At 47.0% G+C, this 20,091-nt stretch overlaps 1 protein-coding gene across 12 annotated transcripts in view; it reads left to right on the top strand.

The window, feature by feature from the left end:
- ZNF618 (zinc finger protein 618) overlaps positions 1–20,091 on the top strand; it is an 81,140-nt gene that overhangs the window by 12,784 nt on the left and 48,265 nt on the right. For 2 of the 12 annotated variants that reach the window (XM_015878784.2, XM_032448059.1), the window contains exon 2: positions 19,781–19,969. The exons of the other annotated variants lie outside the window; for them this stretch is intronic. In XM_015878784.2, coding sequence (XP_015734270.1) covers positions 19,967–19,969 — 3 coding nt within the window. In that variant the 5' untranslated portion in view covers positions 19,781–19,966. The remainder of the gene's footprint in view (positions 1–19,780; positions 19,970–20,091) is intronic. 12 annotated transcript variants of the gene reach the window in all.

Genomic DNA, 20,091 nt, shown 5'->3' with positions numbered 1-20,091 from the left:
TCATTTCGTGGTGGCAGTTTCTTTAGTGGGATGCTGTTCTTTTAGCTGTTACACTTTTTAATGTAGTATGGAAATGTTCTAAGTGCCCAGTGCTTAAGTTTTCAAATGGGATTTGAGAGGTTTCACATCCGATGTTATTAGCCCAGATACGAAGTTATTGTCTAGTGAGTGTAAGAGTTCTCCATGCAGAGAAAGGGCTTAGTGCTGATACGCGGCAAGTTCCAGCAGGTCTGGAGTGGTTGTTTTTCATGTGCCCACACTGTTTTAATCTTAAATCCCTTTATTTTCACCTGCATTAAGTGCTAATGAGACCAGGGTGTCATTTGGACAGAATGGGAAATAAAGCAAGACAAGGGCATGCCGCATCTGTCGTCTTGCTCTGTTTCCGTTCTTGCCTCAAATCTGGTATCTTTCAACTGTGTTTCATTCAACCAAATTATGATCAGAGTAAAATGGTAATGGAATCTAAGGGGAGAAAAGTTGAAGTAAAAATTCCCAAACAAACAACAATATCTGGGAGATAGTTGTGCAAAAGTAACGTAGATCTTGAGGAAAAGCTTTTATAATTCAGCAGATGTCATTGGCAGCAAAGGAGGTTGTGTGCTGTACTGCAGGGGGAGAAGAGGGTCCAGAGTCACAAAGCCATCAGCCCAGGCAAGGAAGAGATGAAGGAGAGAGACACAGACTGCGGTGGTGGAGGGATGGTTTGCTGCTGAGCTGTGGGTGCCGTGCTGAGGCTGTGCTGGAGCTGGCACTGCTGCCGTTTTCAAATCACAGCTTGCTTTGGAGTGGAAAGTGAACATATTGCCTATGAGTGTGGCTGCTGCAGAGGACCTGTGCTTGTTCCAGCTTCTCAGAGTGTGTTTATGAGGTGCAAACTCAATATCGGTAACTCACTTGGATGGAGGATGAGCAGACCTTGGGGCTAGCCTGCAGATCTTATAGAAGCACTGGACCTCCAGTCCCTGTGTCCCCCATAGCTTGATAGACCAGGGCTGCCTTGTAGGAGAACTGGGAATACATGAGGTTCATGTAATGAAAACTTGATGTTTTGGGAGACTTGGCCTTGAGTTCTTTGCCTTCCCCGCAGAGGTGGCAGGGTGAACCAGCAGATTGCTGCCCCAGGGGTGTGCTGGCTGCTTTCCTTTGGGCTCAGAAGGAGCCTAAGCAGAGGCTGTGCCTGGAACAAGATATGGCTCGGGTGTGGAGGATCAGCAGTTGAGCAGTGGGGATGAAGCAGCAGGGCTGGTTGTGTGGCTTGGCTTCCATGTGCGGCAGTGCAGGACTTTGTTTCTTTATTATCTACTCCCCTAATTCATTGCATGGAAGTGGAAAAAAATCCTAGAGAAAGTTTCAGATGCTGTGACCTGTCTTTTCTGCTTCTCATGGAAGATAATTGAGAGAGGAAGCTTGAAAATAAGATTATATTTGTTGTCTAGACGGAGTGAAAGCATCTTCCCTTGTTTCTTGAGTCTCCTGGGCAGTGCATCCTTGGGGTTAGGTCTGCTGAGGATGGATGGCAAAGGATCTCATCCGGTGTATTATGATGCTTCTGCTGACAGCAAGAGCAGCAGAGGACTTTGAGGCTGTGTTTGGCAGGGTGAGACGAGGTCATGAGGTTTTATTCCCGTTCATAGACAGATGGCAGGAGGAGCCCAAGCCCAGCTGCATGGCTGAGCGCTGCAGGAAAACCAAGGATGGGATGGGTGTGTAATGTTGCTAAAACCTGACAAATGTAACATGTTGGGGTTCAGCCTTGTCAATGGGAGTCACTGATCTGACTGACTTTCAAAAAGAATGCAAGAATAAAATCTCTCTGCACCTTTTCTCTCTGCCCACTTGCATGCTGTTGAGGAACATCCCTCCAATCAGCCCTAATGGAAACGAGAGGGGAAAGAAAGAGGTGGATGAGTGGAAATCTCTGAACTATGGAGCCTCTGGGACCATGGCGTAGGTGTGAGTGTCTGCATCTCTTTGGGATGTGGGAGGCCACACTGGGCTTCCTTGCTGTGGGACATCCATGGACATTGTTGAGCTCAGTTCCTGGCAGAGGGCAGGGAATGGTGAAACCTTCTGCCTGTAGGGTTGGTGTCACCATGGCTGGTGCCACATACAGTGTCTGTGTGACCTGTTCTGACCCTTCTCCTCTGTCCTGTTCTAGACAGGATTTTCCAGCAGTCCTTTCCTTCAGAGACATTTCAGTTCAGGTCTTGCTGGTTTTGATCCTTCCTTCTTACTGGATTTGGAGTGAAATGTTATTTCTAAAAATAAGATATTTTGTTCCTTCTGTTTCTGCAGATTAATCTGTTTCATTTTTCTTCAGCTGTTCTTTCATGGAAGGATTGTTGGGAGCCTATAAAGGCCAGATAATGTGATTTTCAGTTAAAACTCTCTCTAGTGAGCTTTTGCTAATTGACTTGTTTGCATCACCTGCTACAACAGCCAGCACAGGACTAACAATGCATGAGCTCTCGGTGTTGCCGGGTATGACGTGCATTGCGCTGCTGCAGCCATCAGTGCCGTGCCGGCGTGTTAGCAATTTCTGACCCCCGGCAAAGAGCCCGTGTGAGCCTCCTGCCACGCTGCTGGCTGCCTGCTTGTGTCTTTTGGCACCCAGCAGCAGGATCGTGGCTTTGGAGTGCTCTCCAGCCTCGCTTCATCCCTGGCTGCTGCTGCTCGCGTGGTGTAGCGGTGTGGTGTCGAGCCCGATCCAGCCCATTGACTCGCTGGCTTTGTGGCTGCCTGCTGCATTCGCATTCAGAAGCATCCAGGATTTCCTTTAAAAATAGCTGAGAGATGGAAATGTGCTTTTTGTGAGGAATATTTTCCAAGTGCAAGCTGAAGGCGGAGCAGCGTGTTACAGTGTGTGTAAGTTTGCTGACAGTATTACTGCAGAACTCAAGGAGGTGTGAAGTCCCTTAGCCCTCATTTGTTGGCTGTTAATGACACCTCTGGTCATCTGTGGAGGGGAGGAGTGGGTGGCAGCAATAGGGGCAGGGAGCCCAGCCAACAGCACGCTGCTGCAAAAGGTGGAGGTGCTGCTCCTGCACCTTCTGTCCACACTCTTCTCCTGCTCATCCTGTGTGCTGTGGTTTGCTGGAGCTGTCTGTGCTTTGAGCTATTGCTGTAACCCAGGAAAAGCGCATAAAAAGCCACGAGGGGGTAGAAGAGGCAGGACTTTATGCCAGGTTGGTGTGAAAGCTGGATGGGAGCAGTGAGTGGAGAGGAGGAGGAAGGATGGGAGGAGGAAGGCTCCCCACGCTGTACTGTTAGACCCAATTCTTGCATCTTAACTCCTGCTTCTCACCAGTTCTGTTGTCCCTGCCCTTGTTGGCTGTCCGGGGGTGTTGCTGCTGGTGCCTGCTGTGGTTCGAGAGCTGCCTGCCTGCCCCCAGCCCGGCTGCTGCTGGTGCAGAGCCGAGGACTTGGCTCCCTTCCCACCATGTGCTTTCAGTCATGGCACGTTTTCAGGATCTGGAGCTGTGATCCCTCTGTGGTTACAGCAGCAGGTGGCTGACGCCTTTTTTGGCTGTGTAAGGTCAGCTGCTCAGCCTGCCAGCTGAGGTCAGGTGTTGTGGAGCTGAGCACCACAAGGTCCCGTGTTTTATCGTGTGGTGACACATGGCTGAAGAATAAACCATTCCCAGGGGGTGGCTGAGCCCTGGAGCAGAGCCACATCCCCGGGGTCACAGCACCACCCTGCCATGCCCAGTCTCCATTCTGGACTTGAGATGGACCCTGTGCAGGTTCCTATTGCACTGCAGTCCTGTGGCAGCATCATCAGGTGACAAGAGTGTCCCAGCATCACCTGCCAGCTGTAGGCTGTTGCCTGTTGGTTTGGGTCCCTTCCCAGACCTGGGCTGTGTTCACTCCTCTTTTGAGGGACTGGAAAACGAGGTGTGCGTTGGGCAGCTCAGCTCGACTGCTGATTTTAGAGTATTTTTCTATTTTCGCTGTAATTTGCTGTGAGATCCCAAGCTGTTGCTCACTGTGGTGCACAGAAGGCTGCTAACAAGCAATGTGATGAAAGGAACCTTCTGCTCCCAGCTTCAGAAGAGGCTGTTGTGCTGCAGCCTCCAGTGCATCCACTTGGCACCATTCCTTGGGGAAAAAGGTAAAATCCTGAAATCAGGGAAATCCAACAGTTTTCCAGATGCAGCCAGATCTTGAGATGCTGTTCTCTATGTAAAACCTGTCCAAAACCAAACTTGTTTCTGAGCAGGATGGATGCTTAATTAGAGCTGCCCCATGGATGAGGGCTGCAGGGAAGGCCCAGCGTGAGCAGTGGATGCAGGAGCAGCGCGCAGCAGCAGCAGCCTGCAGGAAGCCATTGCAATTTGGATTTTTCTGGGCTGCGCTGTGAGTGGTTTAAAATAGTCCTTGAAGTTTTATTTAACTTGAAAGCATTTAGGAAGTGATTTTGAATCCATTTGGTTGATTCACTGCTATTCCTGCAGTAGGATGCAGAGCAGTGATTCTGTAATTAATTTAATTACATGCTTATTCAATCTTTCCTAAACTAGTAAAATTTCAGAAGGCTTTTGAATTCAATGAAATGTGATTTCCAGGGAAAGGAGGAAGGGAAATTTCAAGCTGTCTGATTTCTTTTCCCTCCTGTGGATCTGGGCTCCCCCAGCCCTGCATGGGGCTCACATCACACATGGGGCTGTTGTGGGAAGGAGCTGTGATCAGGGAGCTGGTATGGTTGCAAGCATTACGCCTTTTGTTTCCTTGTCCCCCACCTCTCCCTTATTTTCCTTTACCTGAGGGTTCATTTCTCTCGCTTCTTTCTCTACCTTCAGAGTTGTCCAAAACAGGATGTTTTATAACAGGACTGATGAGTTCCGACCCGCTCCCCGCTGCCCCATGGCAGCACATTGTGCACATCTCTGCCCATCCTGCTCCTTCCCATTTTCAGTTGTGAATTTCAAAATATCATTTCCAAATCTGCCCCTTTTGTCCGTACATCTGTGCTTTTTTCTGTACTTTTTTATGAAAGCCTTGCAGACGGCCTTGAATGAGTAACCAGATATCTCCTGGGCTCTGGAATTCAGCAGTCCCTGCCCTTTGTTCGGCTGGGTCAGTGCACGAATTCACGAGTTACTGAATTAAAAAGCAGAAAAATACAGATGTCTGATTGTGATTTGATTTCTGCTATTTTTTTTTGCCAGCAGAAGAAATACAAAGAGGGACTGATATTTTTAGCAGTTTAAAATGCAGCAATTTATTTTAAACTCTGGCTGTTACAAAGGCCAATTTTTAAAGCAGCGTCAGAGGTTGAGTTGTTTTTCTAAAAGGAATGTAGCGAAATCCAGCTTTCTGTGTTCATTAATTAGACAACTGAAGTCTACTTGCAGCGCAAAATTGAGTAGGCTGGAAAAGGGATTTGTGGGCAGAGCTCATAGTGGGGATGTAGAGCAGCACAGTGTCATGGAGTCAGAATGGGTTGGAGTGCCAGGAGGGAGCGGGGGTAACTGGTGTGAATTGGTCCGTGTTGGACCAGCAGGAGGTTGGCCATGGCTGTGTTCCTAAACTGAAAGTCAGGATCCCAAGGATGGGAACCACTGGATACCAACGTGGGTCCCCTCTGATGAAGAGCTGAGAGGGACTGACAGAGCTTTGAGATGTTGTGGGTATCTGTTGGTTCGTGAGCTGGGTTTGTAATGCTGTAAATGACTTAATTTTTAATTAATTAATTTTTAACCAGGTGTGTTCAATGCTGGGCAGCGTGTGGGTAGAGGAGACAAAAAGCCTATGCTGTGTCCAACGGAATGTGTTGTAGCATGTGAAAATTGGCAGCTGCCTCCATTTGGGTGACTTGGGCACTTGGCTCCCATGCTACCAACTTGCTTATGAGAAGTTTTGCATCTGAAATGATGAATGTAACTGGAGACCTTAAGTGACCTTCATTTCCCAGCCTGGGTGCCTCATGCCCAATGTGACAGCGTCAGAGTTAAAATTCAGATAAATTTTGTGAATCATTAGACTGACCTTTTGGTGAACTGGAAAGAAATGTCAGATTTCGGTTCCCCTCCCCGCCCCCTAATCAGTACCCTGTAATGAATGAATTATTCCTAATTTCAAGATTGTAGCTCAAAAGGGCACTTGGATGGCTGAAACCCCATAAGGAAGGCTGACCTTTTGGCTGCTGATGATGAAAATTCAGGGTTTTCCCCAAACTGAGCACAGAGCAGCTCCCTGTTTCATTCCATCCTGAATTTGAGGGTGCTGTGTGATCCCATAGGGAGCCTTCATGGCCTCGTAGGGGCATTGGAGGTGCAGATGAGGTGAGGTGCCAACACTTCTGCTCTTGTATCTTCCTATCACATGAAGGATGGGTTACCTGTTGCCTGCTGCCTCACACGCAGGTTGCTGTGATCATGGGATGGCTTAGGTTGGAAGGGACCTTAAAAACCACTGAGCTCCAGCCTCTGCCCTGGGTTGGGTGCCTGGGGCCCCAACCACAGCCTTGGGCTGGGGTGTTCTCAGGGCAGCAGTGCTGGGTGCTGCTGGGGACTCTGGCAGGAAATGGGAGCTGAGGTGCACAGGGAGCAACAAATCTCTTCCCCAGAAGTTGTTACTAGTGACAGTAGATCTGTTTACCCTCAGAAACCCCCTGGGGAGAGTTTTGGGTTTGGAAAATAGGTTTAGCTGATGCTAAGATTGCGTGCTTACGGAAATGTGCGCCGGCAAGTGTGCATGGAGTAGTGATTGCAGGAGGGACCATTTATTTTTGGTGATAATATTCTCTCCTCGCTGTTTCTTTTCATTTTCTGGTTCTTCTCCAGCATGGTGAAATTTGGGAGGCAGCGATGTGAAAGGGAGATTAAACTGAAGCCCAGATTTCATTTGGATTTTGTAACATTGTGAAAATATTTCTGGTAGATTTTGCAAATTGTGAGGCTTTAAAAATAATAGATACCAAATGTTGGATCATTCTGGCACTGCTGCAGGACTGCCCAGTGCTGGATAACGGTGTGAGACCCAACTCCTTTTCAGCTGTTTCCTTGGAAATCTGAGACACGAGCAAACAGTTCAACGCAGTGTTTTGCTGGGTAAATTGCCGACGTTGGGCTTTAAAACACAGTAATTAAAAAAAAAAACAGAGCGGGAGGTTCAATGTCATCACGTTTGTACAAAAGCAACAGTGAAACAACAAATCCTTGTACTTTTCTTTGGAGAGTACCTCCAGTTGCAGGTGAGGTGTGTGCTGGGGTTGCTGGCTCCCACCAGGGGCTGCCAGCCAGTTCTTTGTAGTCTCTGGAATCTGGATATTGTGCTCAGGGATGTTTCTCAGCCCATCTCCCACGTGTTGGCAGGGCAGTGTTTGGTAACAGTCAGTCGTGCCATGCAGTTTCTGTTTCACTTTTAGAAATTGGTGCTTTTCTTATGCAGTGAAGGAAAAACAAGAAAAAAAAAAAAAAAAAAAGCAAACTGAAAAGATCCCCCCCTCTGTTGTGCAGTGATCTGACAGTGCAGGGCATGGGTTAGGGGAAAAACAAACCAATGGCACTGATGTGGCTTCAGGCTGTCTGTGATGCTGAGTGTGAATTTCAGCAGCTGTCTTATCCCGTCCCGCCTCATCCCATCCCAGCTCATTCCACTCCATCCCACACCACCTCATCCCAGCTCAACCCATATCATCTTTTCTCATCCCAACCCGTCCCTGCTGCACTCACCTATGTAACCCCACACCTAGGGAGCAACTTTGCTGTGCTGCTGCTTAAATGCTGCACGCTTCTGGTGATGCGGTTTGTGTGGCGGGTGCAGCTTCCCTCTGTACCAGCTGATTTTGGTTGGATTTGTTGTAAAGTTCCTCAGAATCACTTGTGTAGGCAGCTCCTGGAGCTGGAGGTCCTCAGAGCTGTGGGTGCCAGGTAGTGGCACCAGTCTGTGATCTTCAGCAGTCTCTGCCACTTACTTCAAAGATGTGGGAGGTATTCGGAGGAAGGCAATTGTAATGCTCACCCCAGAGGGGGTTATTGGGTTGGAATTCAGGCTTTTCATCCAGATTCTGTGTTTTCCTGTGTATTGCTGGAGGAAATAGTCGTTGTGCTGCCTTTGCAAAGCCATAGATTAGAGCCTTAAAACCAGAAGCAGTTGATCTGGCACTTTACATGCCAAGTAGAGCATGCTGGCCAACACGGTTTGGTGCCTGGTCAGTGTGTTTGGCTGCCAGGCCACTTCTGCAAGTGCCATAGCCTGTTGTTCCTGGAAGGGTGCCGTCACAGCTGGCTATAAAAGCCCTACAGCTGCATAGTGTAGTTGAATTGAGGCAATCCCCAATTAACCTGGCTAATTACCATAATGGATAGGGAAGCATCACTTCTGCCTCAAGCAGTTACTGTACTGGGGTGGCTGGGAGCCCTGGCTCTGGCCTTTGGTGTAGAGCAGGAGGGAGCTGGGTGGATGGTTGGGCACAGAGCAAGCACTGGACCCTTGTGTAACAAAGGGATGCCAGGACAGGCCTTGGGGTCTGGGACGTTAGTGTATTTTTGACAGATTTGGTAGAATTAGGAAGTTGTGGCAGCTCTTTGATGCTTTTGCTTGTTGCATTTGTGTTTCTGGTCCGTGCCTGACCTCAGTCTGACTGTGATACTGCCACATCTTCAGGAAATCCTTCCATTTTTTGTTTTTTCTGAGAGAAAGCCAACAACAGACCCCAAGGACCAGTATCTGGTTGTGTATCATAATTGCTTGCATGTCTGCCTTAATGGTCTTTGGATAGTGTTTTCCATCACCAGGTTTGTCACCTGGATCATCCTGGAACATCCTCCTTAGCTTTGGAAGGCAACCAAATGACCCTGTTTTCATTCAGTGATAATTGAAGTAGCACAGGGTGGGTTTGGGATGCTCTTGTTATTTTTCCTCTTACTGGCCAGGTTGTGCCTGTTGGCTTTTTGGTATTTTGACTGCCCAGGAGGGGCTGACTGTGGGCACTTCACCTCCTGAAAATGAAGGAATGATTTTATGAATAAGCAGGGACTGAAATTCAAAAGACAAGTGTCTGGTTCTCACAAAATCATTTTCTGTCGCTCTGGGCAAATTGTATAATGTCTTAATTTTCCCAGCACAAGATCCTGAGAAAAATGACTTCATCACCTCACATCAAACTTGTCAGCATTAAGTAGCGTTTGTGAGATGTTGGAATGTTGTAGACATCCTGGTGTTTCTCATAGCTTTGAATGATGAGAGCAATTCTGTGAGGTCTCTTCCGCCTCTGGATCCTTCTTGCTATGGAAGTTACCTTCATTTCCGTGTCCCACCACTCCCTGGGCAGCCTGTGCCGGTGCATCGGTCCTGTTTCTAAGAAGAAATGCTTCCTTATATCCAACCTGAACATAACTTGAGGCTGCTTCCACTCCCGTTGTAGCCAAATGAGTCCTGGGCTGCATATCAACAACCAGTCGGGTATGAACCAAGTAGATGTAGCAGAGAGGCCAAGGATTTTGGTGCATCATTTTAAAGGTGGTTGTTTCCAGGTCAGAGCTGAGATACCCAAACAACAAGCATTGTATGGAAACCCTCTCAGCACCTGGAGCGTATTGGTCTGTGGACAAACTCATTCCTTTTGCTGTCAGTCTGCCATCTCTCAGTGGCATTGAATTTGCTTCCAAACTAACAATACAAGAAAAAAAAACACAAGTTGCTTCTATGTTGTTTTTCTGAGCACTGACAATAGCCTTTGGAAAAGTCCGGTTTCCTTTCCGAGAAGGTCGCCATGACTACTCTCCGTGCAGCGTGTAACAGCCGTGCTGGCTAATGCAGCAGAAACAGATTTGGCTTTTCCTTTTGGATGTAATGAATAGCAAACTGCTGCGTATTCATTAAGAAAAGCAACTTGCAGAGGTTAAGTGTTTCATTTCTGGAGCTGCCATCTAGGGCAGTAATAAAAAATAAATTGGGCGACCAAGGAGGAAAAAGGGGTTTATTAGACAGAAAGTGGGAAGAAAATAATTGCTGCCTTGTTCCTTCTTCCTTTCCCTGGGTTCTACAAGTGTAAGTTTGGATCCTTGAGACAACACCATGCAGGTCTTGGTTAGATGTGATCAGATTTTCTGGAGAATTAGCTTTGTTTTTGGACAGGAACCATCTGAGCAGAAATTAACAGGCTGTTGGACTGCAGCCACACCAGGAAAGATGGAGGGGTGTGAGATGTTCCAGCTCTCAGAGCATCGTCTGGAGCTCCTCTGGATCCTTCATCCACAACCCCCTGCACAGTCCAGGGCAGCGGATGCAGAGTCAGAGCCTTGTTTTTTGTTTGGCCTTAAGCTTATTGTAGAAGAAGTACACAAGTCTGGTTTTAAGACTCTGGCAGTGGTGTGAAGCTCTCCTGAGATCAAGTGGCGGTGTCCACAGTCAGTGAGGTGTTTCTTATACCTGAAGGATGTGAGAAGTCAGGTGCTGGCTGTCCCTCTTTCTCTTCCAGTTTCCATTTAGTGTCTTTAAAAGGGCAGAAGAAATAGGAATAGCACAAAGCAGAGATGTCACAAGTGGTATCAGTACATCCTCCAGCCCTGTGCTCCTCCTCCCTGGCCCATGCAGGCAATGTGGTTCCCCTGGTTTCCTGCACGAGCAGTTTCCAGCCGCTGCTCCAGGACGCTGCCCATCTGCTGCTGGTTGTACAACTCTGCGTTTGGCTGCATGAAAATGCATCTTGTTTAAATGAGTCCAGCACGCCCATTGATCCAGATGGCATTATATTAGAGACCTGTCCTCTTTCATTATGTGCAACTAATTTTTAATTTTATGTTCTCTGCAAACATGACTGGGAATGATTTTCTGGCTGCTTGTAAATTGCTGATAGATACCAAAGCCTTTCAGGGTCTGCTTTCTTGTACAAGAAATAAGGATTCCCCGTTTCAGTTCATTTTCAATATTTATAAAATCACCCATTTTTAATCCACTTAGTGTGTGTATTTGCTTTGATTTCTGTTCTAGGGCTGATTGTTTGGAATCAACATCTTGTGCAATAGCGAGCACTGCAGAAGGCCGTCCCTTTTGCTAAAATAGTTATCTTTGTCATCCAAAGCTGTAAGTCTTACTGGGATGTCACACCAAGTCTGTCTGACAAGGCTGGTTTTCTTTCTTCTCTCCCATAAGAAGTCACTCAGGATGAACGTCTCATTAAGGTGTTTTCAGCCAGGTTGGCGCAGGGTATCACACCTGCAGGAAAATGATTCTGAATCCTTTATCAACACTGTTCTGTGTGATGTGTCCCTTGTATGTGCTGCAGTCAGGAGATTTGAAGGAGGAACTGCTGTGGTGCATCCAGGCCTCTCTTTGCTCTGGCAGCATCACACATTAACTACCAGCTCCTCATATCTGCTTTTTCCCTTCTTTTTTTCTTAGAAAGGAGTGTGCTATGTGAGCCTTGTAGAGCCAGACTGAGCTGTGAGCTGTTCAGAAGCTTCATCTGTGTTGAAAGTCCATGTTACCACTTCATGGGATCAGACCTGTTACCTTTTGGCTTAGCAGGACATCCTCCTCGTAGGACCTCGATGTGTCTCCTCCCTGTAGCATCTGAGGAGCTTGGTGCTGTGGTTTGGTGGCCTCTTTTTGATGCTCCTTACTTAACAGGCACATTTTGGGTATTTTTCCAGTGGTGTTTGAGGTGTGTGATATGTGGCACATCCTTAAGACATCACTGGGCAATCACTAAAACACCTTGACAGTCACTCAGTGGTAGAAGAGTTGGACAGTGTGGCTTTGCTGGGTGTTTGCCACATGCTATGGGAGAGCTTGTGTGCTGGACCCTGCTTTGCCTAAGAACAAGCCAGTTTGTGTGGAGGTCTGTGAACAAGCACTTCTTTTTCAGGCATAGGGCTGGGATGTGTTATTGCCTTTATTTGGAGGTCAGATGAAGCTTGGTGGTGAATCAGTCCCTTTAAAACAACGCACAGAGCTGTAGATACGGAGCCTATTGCTGGAAGCTGGTGATAAGTTAAGAGCGTCAGAATTTTAAAACATCTTTATTTGGAAGCTGAAAGCCTTCATGGTTAATATAGATTGGGTATAAAGGTTCTTATTAAAGGGAGAAACCCCTGTAGTTTAGGGTAAAAGCCATCCACCAGCTGATCAAATTAAGCAGAAGCATCCTCATGCACGGGCTGGTCTGTAATTGCTCACTTCACAATTTCTCCTCCTTTCTTTCCCTTTCAGCTGATTGTGGCACTGCCAGTCAGGGCATCAGTTCTGTTGCTGTGATTCATTCCAACAGTCGGTTTGTGCTGAGGGGACAGAGTCTTGGGAGGTGGATTCTGGTGATGCTTTCAAGATAATTGACTCAGGCTGGAGAGACTGAACAAAAGGATGGGAGTTTGGGTCTGCAGGAGCGAAAGGAATGCTTGACTTAAGAAGGACTGCAGGAACCCAGAATAAGCTAACACAAAATCCTAACAGGGCAAAAACTTGTGATTCTCAAGAAAGACCAATGGATGAGAGTAGGTCTGTATCAAGCAGAGAGCTGCCTGCGCTGGAATTACTGTTGTGCTCTTTGGGATGTTGCTGAAGAGTAGGTGGGAGAAAGTCTGGAGGACAAGGCTTTGGAATTGGTCTTAGAGCAGTTTTTGATGAGTCAGAGGGTGCTCAGTGGTTTCCAGGCTGGTGGCCATTGCACCTCCTGTGTGTGCAGTGGAGAGCTGAACAGATGCTGGCAGTGTTGCTCATCCCAGAGTTGTGAGCAATGCTTTGCCATATTCAATTTTTACTTTACTAAAATGAACATCACAGGCTTCTTAATAGTCATAGGAGCATAAAAATCTCAGTGTATCACAATTCATCATCCTGTAAAAATTGAATTTTTGTTGAATTATGACTTACTGCTATAGTGCTGTGGAAAAGCTCTTATTATTCATAACTATAAATACAATGATGTTGAGATTTAACTGGTGCCTGAAGGCTTTATGATGTACCTTCGTATTGACAAAGCAAACAGTCTGATGGATTGGTGTAGGTTTATGGGACCGGAGGCAACTGATTGCTTCCATGCTGTTGGAAGCGGGCGTCCCCTTCAGACCCGAGTGTGGCTGCCTGGTTTTGTGTCATTTTGGTCCTTTAGGGCTGAGATAGGAAAAAATCCCAATGTAAAGTAATGCATAAAATCCATGTTGGGTTGCTGTGTGTCCCCTTGGGTACCCACGTGGTTTTGCTGTCCCCAGCTTTGAGGCTGACCCCAGCTTGGGTTTGTAATAGCAGAGTTTGTATAGACTGAAGGAGCTGGAGCATGAGAAGGACTGACAGAAACTGCCTGAATCACCAACATCTTGATCTTAAACAGCCAGAGCAGCAATTGGACCTTAATTAAAGCAGCTTTCCCTGGCAAGGATCTCTCATGTTCTTTGCTGTTGGGTGGACATCAACCAGTAGTTCCATGTTCATTCTCGTCCCTGTTGGGCATTCAAACAGACATTGACCAATAAGTGTGAGCTGATGGGGACAGCCCTGACTGGGTAAAAGTTTGCTTGGGTTCACATTTTGCTTTGCAAGCGTCTGTTTTGAACTTGAAACAGGGAAAAGTCCCATAATTTGGTGCTCAGCCGAGGTTGGGTTCGGGCCGTTCAAATGGGTTTTGCTGTAACAAAAATGAGAAGTGAGTGAATCGCTTACAAGAAATACTGAACATATGGAAGGAATTTTAAACATTGTGATTGGGGAAATCTGGTCTCCCGGGACGAGGCGGAGCTGTTCGGGGTGGATTTCGGGCAGATTTTTTTTTGCCAGAGTTATAATTAGAAATTTGCACATAGCGCAAGAAGTGCCGCTGTTGGATGTGGGCTGCCGTGGATCTTACATTGTTTGGAGCCCTGTTTGCTTTATGATCCCTTTTCTTAATATAGCGACTGGGCCTTGCAGACATTTGGCAGCAGAGCGTTCAACTTTTGCCTTAGTTTGGACATTCAGTGTTTTTGTTACAAAATAATGTTGTTTTTTGTTTTTTTTTAAAAAAAAAAAACCCCAAAATTAATGATCTCTGGAGAGCCCAAATTCTGTATTTGAAAAATTGCAAAGCCTTCATTTTGGGCTTCCTTCCACTGAAAACAAGACAACAATTGTGATTTCATAGTGAGGGTGCTCTGTACTGTGATTCAGAACTTATTTCCATGTTGGCGTGGAATGGTGGAAAAGACCCTCCGTGCCCACTAACCACATCCCTCAATGCCACAATGTGTGCTCAGCGCCCACTGGCCTCTCTGGTTAATGATTGCTGGTACCAGCAGGAAGCCAGGCGTCAGGTCACAGCTGGTTGGGCAGTGCCTGGGGCCAGCTCTGAGACTGGCCAAGTTGAGGGACCGCAGCATTTGGGGTCTGCCATGTCCCTGCTGGAACAGGGGCAGAGGGCTGCAGGGCTTTGCTAATGTTGAGTTTGAATGAGGAAAGGATTGGGGAAATGCTGCAGGCTGGCCCTCAGCACTGGGAGGTGGCAGCTCCCCAGGGCACCAATGCGTGGGCACTCAGCTGGAGGAAAAATGCCAGCGTGCCTCAAAGTGCAATATCCAATTTAAAGAGGAGTTCACTGGTTGCAAGTCCGCTTCTCACAGGAGAGGGAAACTTTGGCTAGGTCTTTTCTGCTTCTTTTAATGGTATCGCTGCAGACACCTCTTGTTTCATCCTCATAAATCCATGCCCATGGTGGGATCCCTCTGGGTGCTGCTGAGGTGTGCAATGCGGACCTGGCATGTTGCAGGGCTGGAGCTGAACCCACACAGCGTCATCACTGGCTTCAAATGACATTCATCAAAGGCGATTTTGTTTGTATGGACTTACCAACAAACCAGTTATTTCAGCAATGAGTGGCTGCCGCTGTTGGTCATTTCTGGATGACCATTTGGCTCTGCATCGCACGGTTTAATGGCTGCATGCTTTGTGCTGGTTAAATAGTGCTCAACAATGAAGCAGGAGAAAACCACACTGGGATAATCTAGGAAAAGCAGGGATTATAAGAATGGCTCTGAGGCGCTGACTGCTGGAAGTGAAACCTATTTTGTGGGCTTGTTGCTGCACCTTTGCTTCAAAAGAACCTGAAATTCAGTGTCAATCCAAGAAGAAATTTAAGATAATAATTTAAAAACTCTTGTGCTTTCATCTCCTCAGTCCTTTTATAAAATTAGTGGCTGCGGGGAATTCTCCTTGTGTAGGCCAAGAAATGACCTGTTAAGGTTTGAGTTGATCATCCTCTAGTTGAAATGGACAGTGATGTGACCCATGGTGCGGGCATTTGTGTGCTGCTGGCGAGGGCTGTGCAGGGATGCTCAAGCAGAGGGTGGATGTGACCTGACAGATGTGATCTTAGATCATGATCTTAGAGCTCTTTTCTAACCATAAAGATTCTGTGATTCTGTAATTCAGTGGTTGATGGACAAAGTGGCACTGATGGGCTGGCTGTGCTGAGGCCCCAAGCAGCAGCAGGGCTGGTTGTTGTTGGTGCAGGCCCAGTGTGTTGTGGTAAATGATCACAGTGATGCTTCGTTCATCATGGGGGGAGCGTGGGCTGTGACTGACAGCCATTTTGCTCGTCATTAATAGCTCCACTTAATGGCAAAACAAGACTTTTCCTGTGGTGCATCTGTGAAACAATGCAAAACAAAACAACCTCTCTTCCTTCAGTATCTCTGCAGCACCACCCCCTCCGAGTAAACAAAAAAAATCCCTATTCCTTCTCTGTCGAACAAGGACTCGTTCAGCATTTTGCTGTTGTTTTTTTTTCCTTTACTGTTTTCTTTGTAATTACTATTATTTTGATATTTTGGCCTTTGCCTCCTGCAGTGGCAGTGGTGCCGGCAGTGCAGATTGCCTCACTCTTACGAGCCCCCATTTTCAGCTGGTTTATAACTCTGCCAAACTTTGAGTGTTGGGGCTGAGATGTTCCAAGCCAGGTGTCTGCCTGAGGGGGGAACACATCTGGAGAAGTCGCAGATGAGCCGCTTCTGCCCACAGTGATTAATGGGGTTTGGGGGAAATGGGTTTGCCCACAACTGAACTGAAACAAATCACTGAGGAGCATGGGAGAGAAGGAGAAACAGGGATAAAAGAAGCAAGGCCCATAGCACAGGGTGCATTCAGCCAGAATTTTGGTGTCTTCTGACATTGGATTTTGCAGCTGTGTCATGGTGGGGTTTGATGCTGTTGATGCAGCCCTTCGTTCCCTCTCTCTCATGCTCTGTCTCTTTCTGCTCATTTCTAAATTCTTTCACAGTTTTCAGCCTAATGTCTGAATTCTGGTGCTTCATTAATCCATTCAATTTTGTTGAGTTCAAGTTGTTTGAAATCCACTTACATCTGGATAGGAAGCACTTACTCTATTAATCAAATGATCCAAGGTGGCTTCTCCCATGAAGTCCTTGATTTGTGCTTCTTGGCAATGGCAGACTTTGTAGCAGTGCATTCTCCTGCTGCTCCTGAGGAGGCATTGAAGGATGTGAGTTCTGCGATGGGTGCAGAAGGCATTTAGGACCACGAATGGAAAATCCTGAGAAAAACCGAATCCTGAGAGGTCTCTGCAGTACAGAGCGGTGCGATGCACTGAGATGCTCCAGGGCCATGGGGGGACCATTGAAATGTATGGCTGGGTCTCCAGGCCTCCAGAAGCATTGCGCTGCATTCTGCTCGTCAGCAGGCTTCACGCTGTGCTTTTTTTTGGTCTGGCATAAAATTAGTTAAATGAGGCGGTGTAAACACGGAAAGCTTTGCAGATTTACTTAAGGGTTTCTAAATAAATACAAAAGACTGTTTGCCTGTGAGCGTGTGGGGGAGAGGAGGGGCTGGCTTGTAGGGCAGGCTTCATTCTGTGTTTGCATGCTGACACTGCTGCCTTTTAAACAGCAGCTATCAGAACAAGGGCTGAGTGCCTGCTCCGTGCTCTCCTCGCCCTGTTTGGGCTCTTCAGACTGTTGCTTTTCTGATGTATGATTTGGTAGCGAGAGGCATCTCAGTTGGAACTGCTTCTTGCACATGGTGCGTGTACCAGATAGCAGCCCCTATCCTGAGCCTAAGTGTGTCATGCCAATAATAGCATTAAGTTTTCAAACTGGAGGGATGCTTTTTTTTTCTTGTGGTGGTGGTTAATGATTAATTGGGTCAAATTCTCCAAAATTAGACTGCTGGAGGAGTGGGCTGACTTTGCATCTGTCACAGAGCCTTGCAGTGGGCTGAGCCCAGCTCCCCTACCAGGCGCTCTGTCCCGTGCCCCAAACACACTGCTCCCCAGAACCCAGAAGAGGCTCATTTTTAAAATTGCATCCATTAATATCCCAATTTCCTTCCCCCCTTCCCCCCTTTTCAAATCTTGCATTAAACCCCTGTAGATTCTGCTTTAAGTAGGCAATTAAGCTAACAACATAATTATATCCCTTAATGCTCATTTTAACCGGTTTAGAGAAGAAACAAAAGGGGGAAGCAGCATCAAATATATGGAAATGAGAGCTCCGATTTAAGGATATTTTTGGTACTGGTGAGGATTTGTGTGCGGTGCAGAGTTTGCCCACGAGTGGCTGCGGGGAAGGCAGGAGGTCACGGTGAGGAGCCTTTCAGGCAGTGCAGGACTGCACTTTGAGTGTCCTTTTTCTGAACCCTCATCCGACTGCAGATTTAGGAGCATCCCACGAGGCTTCGGAGTGTGTCCACTTGGTGTTGAAGTACAGTGGCTTCATGGCTGCGGGACGAGAGCTTGCTCGTTCTTTATTACCTAGGCAATTAGTCACAGGAGACCAATACAGTGAGTCTGCAAGCTGCCGCCGTGCCATATGTGTGAGTAGAAAACAGAGCGCTGCAAAATAACATTGATGGAGAATTATTGTAGTGAATCCGTGCCAATGTAGTGGAGCTGCTTTGCTCTCTGTGCAGAGGCAGATCTGGAGGGGAACGGCTGCGTGGTGCCCTCGTGGTAGCAGGCAGAATAACTTCAGCTCTGTGGTCTTCTGCAGAGTACACAGCATCCACAGCATCTGTCTGTGAGGCACAGAGCTGTGTGAGGACCCTCCAAGCCCAGTGCCAGAAAGCTGCTTTGGCAGCTCAGGTTTTGTTGAGGAAGCAGAGGCTTGGTTGGGGTCTGCCTTTCTGGGGTGGGCTGGTGGCTCTGGAGCACCAGTAGTGCAGTGTGAACACACAGAACTGCAGATGCTGCTCTCCTTCACAGAAATACGCCTTCATTTTCACTCTCCTTTACCCACTTTTATTCTGCTGAGGAAGTGGAGATGTCATTCAGGTGTTTCCTTTAGATTCTGAACGTACCTTAGAGTTCTTACTTGAAGAAATCAACACGGGAGGTGTTTGCCTGTGTACATCCCTCCGTGTCAGACGGCATCACTTCCTCTTTTCCAAAATGAGTGTCATACAACGTTGTGTCAATAGTGCAGCAGAAGTGACACAAATCCATGCCATGGTGGGTTTTGCTATTGCTGCACTTTTGGCTGAATATCCTTTCCCTGCAGCTCTCTTCACTCCTTTATTTCAGCTCCATCAACTACAGAGAATAGGAGGTCGTGCAGTCTGGGTTCGGGCACTGTTTGTCTCATGCACTTTGCCTTGAGAGAAAATGTTTGTAGCCCAACTGGTGGCTTACAAATGTCATTCTGGGAGTCAGAGAAGCAGTGGTTGGTGGTACAGAGGGAGGGCGCCTGCTCCTCGCAGCCTCAGCTCCAGAATTCCCCCTATAATTACTGCTCTTTTTTAAGTTTGGAAACATTCTCCCAGCTCTGGGTGCCGCCCCCTTCTTACTTTTAGATCAATGTGGTTTGTCGTTGCTTTATTTATTTATTTTTTCCTTTCCAAAGTAAAATTACCACCATTCCATGCTATTATAAAAGGCAGTCACACCAAATTGGGCGAGAAGATGATGGTCTGTAGTTAACCATCCAGTGGTGAAGGTTTCAGCTTCTTAGCCCGTTTCTAAATGCTGATAGGGATTTTTCTTGTAAGAATAGGTCTGTGTATTTTATGGTGTTAGGAACAGGACCTGGAAACGTGCTTAGCCGTGCTTCTGTAGTAAAGCGTGTGGGATTCCGTGTAGAAATAAGTCCTGTTTTGACTTTCCCTTCACGTGAGCGTGTCTCGTGCTGGATAGGTTTGTTTTATCAACTTGGAAAAGTGCCTGTAAGGGGATTTTGTACGAATTGATTTCCTGCGAGTTTCCTGTGAAATTGGAAACCCGGAGAAATGGGTGGATTTCTGAAATTCTATTGTGTGGGTTTTCTCCCCCTTTTTTTTTTCCCCACGTGAAAAAATAACAATTCTCCCCCCACCCAGCTTTCATTCCGCACACGTTTCTTCCTTAGAAATACTTCCAGCTGTTTCTTTTTTTGGGGAAACTCGCGCCATCTGTAAACAAGTGCCCGATGCAGATAATTCTGTTATTGCTCGCGGTCACTCTTATTTTCCAGCTTTGAATGGTGCGGGGTTCAGCAGCAATCAGTGACGCTTTTTCTCCTCTTCACCCTCAATTTGATTATTTTTCTCATAAAGAGCGGAGTGAAGAGAGCGCCGAGCAACGGGAGATGGGGAGAATGTTTTGATTACTTTTCGGTTGCTTATAATCAAGGGGTAACTCTTCTAATCCAGGCCAATTTACCGCACTGCTTTAATTCATGATTTTAATTTCACGACTTTCTTGAAAGAAAGTAAAGAATAATAATAATAAAAAAAGAGTAAAAGAATAAAACCACCCAAACCGCAGAAGACAAAACCAGCTCATGGGCTGTGGCGGGTCGGAGCTTTTTAATGCTTGTTGGAACGGTTGTAGTTTTTGGTTAAAATTTGTTCCCTTCCTCCTGTCCTCCCCTGCCAGAATTGTGCTGCTTGAATTTCCCTGCGCTGCCACGAGAGAAGAATTGAAATTCAAAGCACAGATTCTGCCAGTGCTGCCAGCGAGTTCATAAAATTACTCACATGAATATTCCCTCGGCTCAAAGGCAACTGCTTGCAGTCCTTAAACCTGTCTGGGACTACCTGAAGTTATTGGGAGCCCAAGCGAATGGTAGGTGATGCGGAAGTCCCGGGTGCTTCAAAGGCTTTCCTTATGGTTCAGGTTTGAGAGCAGAAAGCTGTGGATTTGCTCAGCTCCTGGCTGAGCTGTTGGCGCTGTTTGGTTCTCCTTTT

The sequence above is a fragment of the Coturnix japonica genome, chromosome 17 (genome assembly GCF_001577835.2).
Source record: "Coturnix japonica isolate 7356 chromosome 17, Coturnix japonica 2.1, whole genome shotgun sequence".
In the NCBI taxonomy this organism is placed as follows: domain Eukaryota; kingdom Metazoa; phylum Chordata; class Aves; order Galliformes; family Phasianidae; genus Coturnix; species Coturnix japonica.
This window is presented reverse-complemented; position numbering and strand designations above follow the sequence as displayed.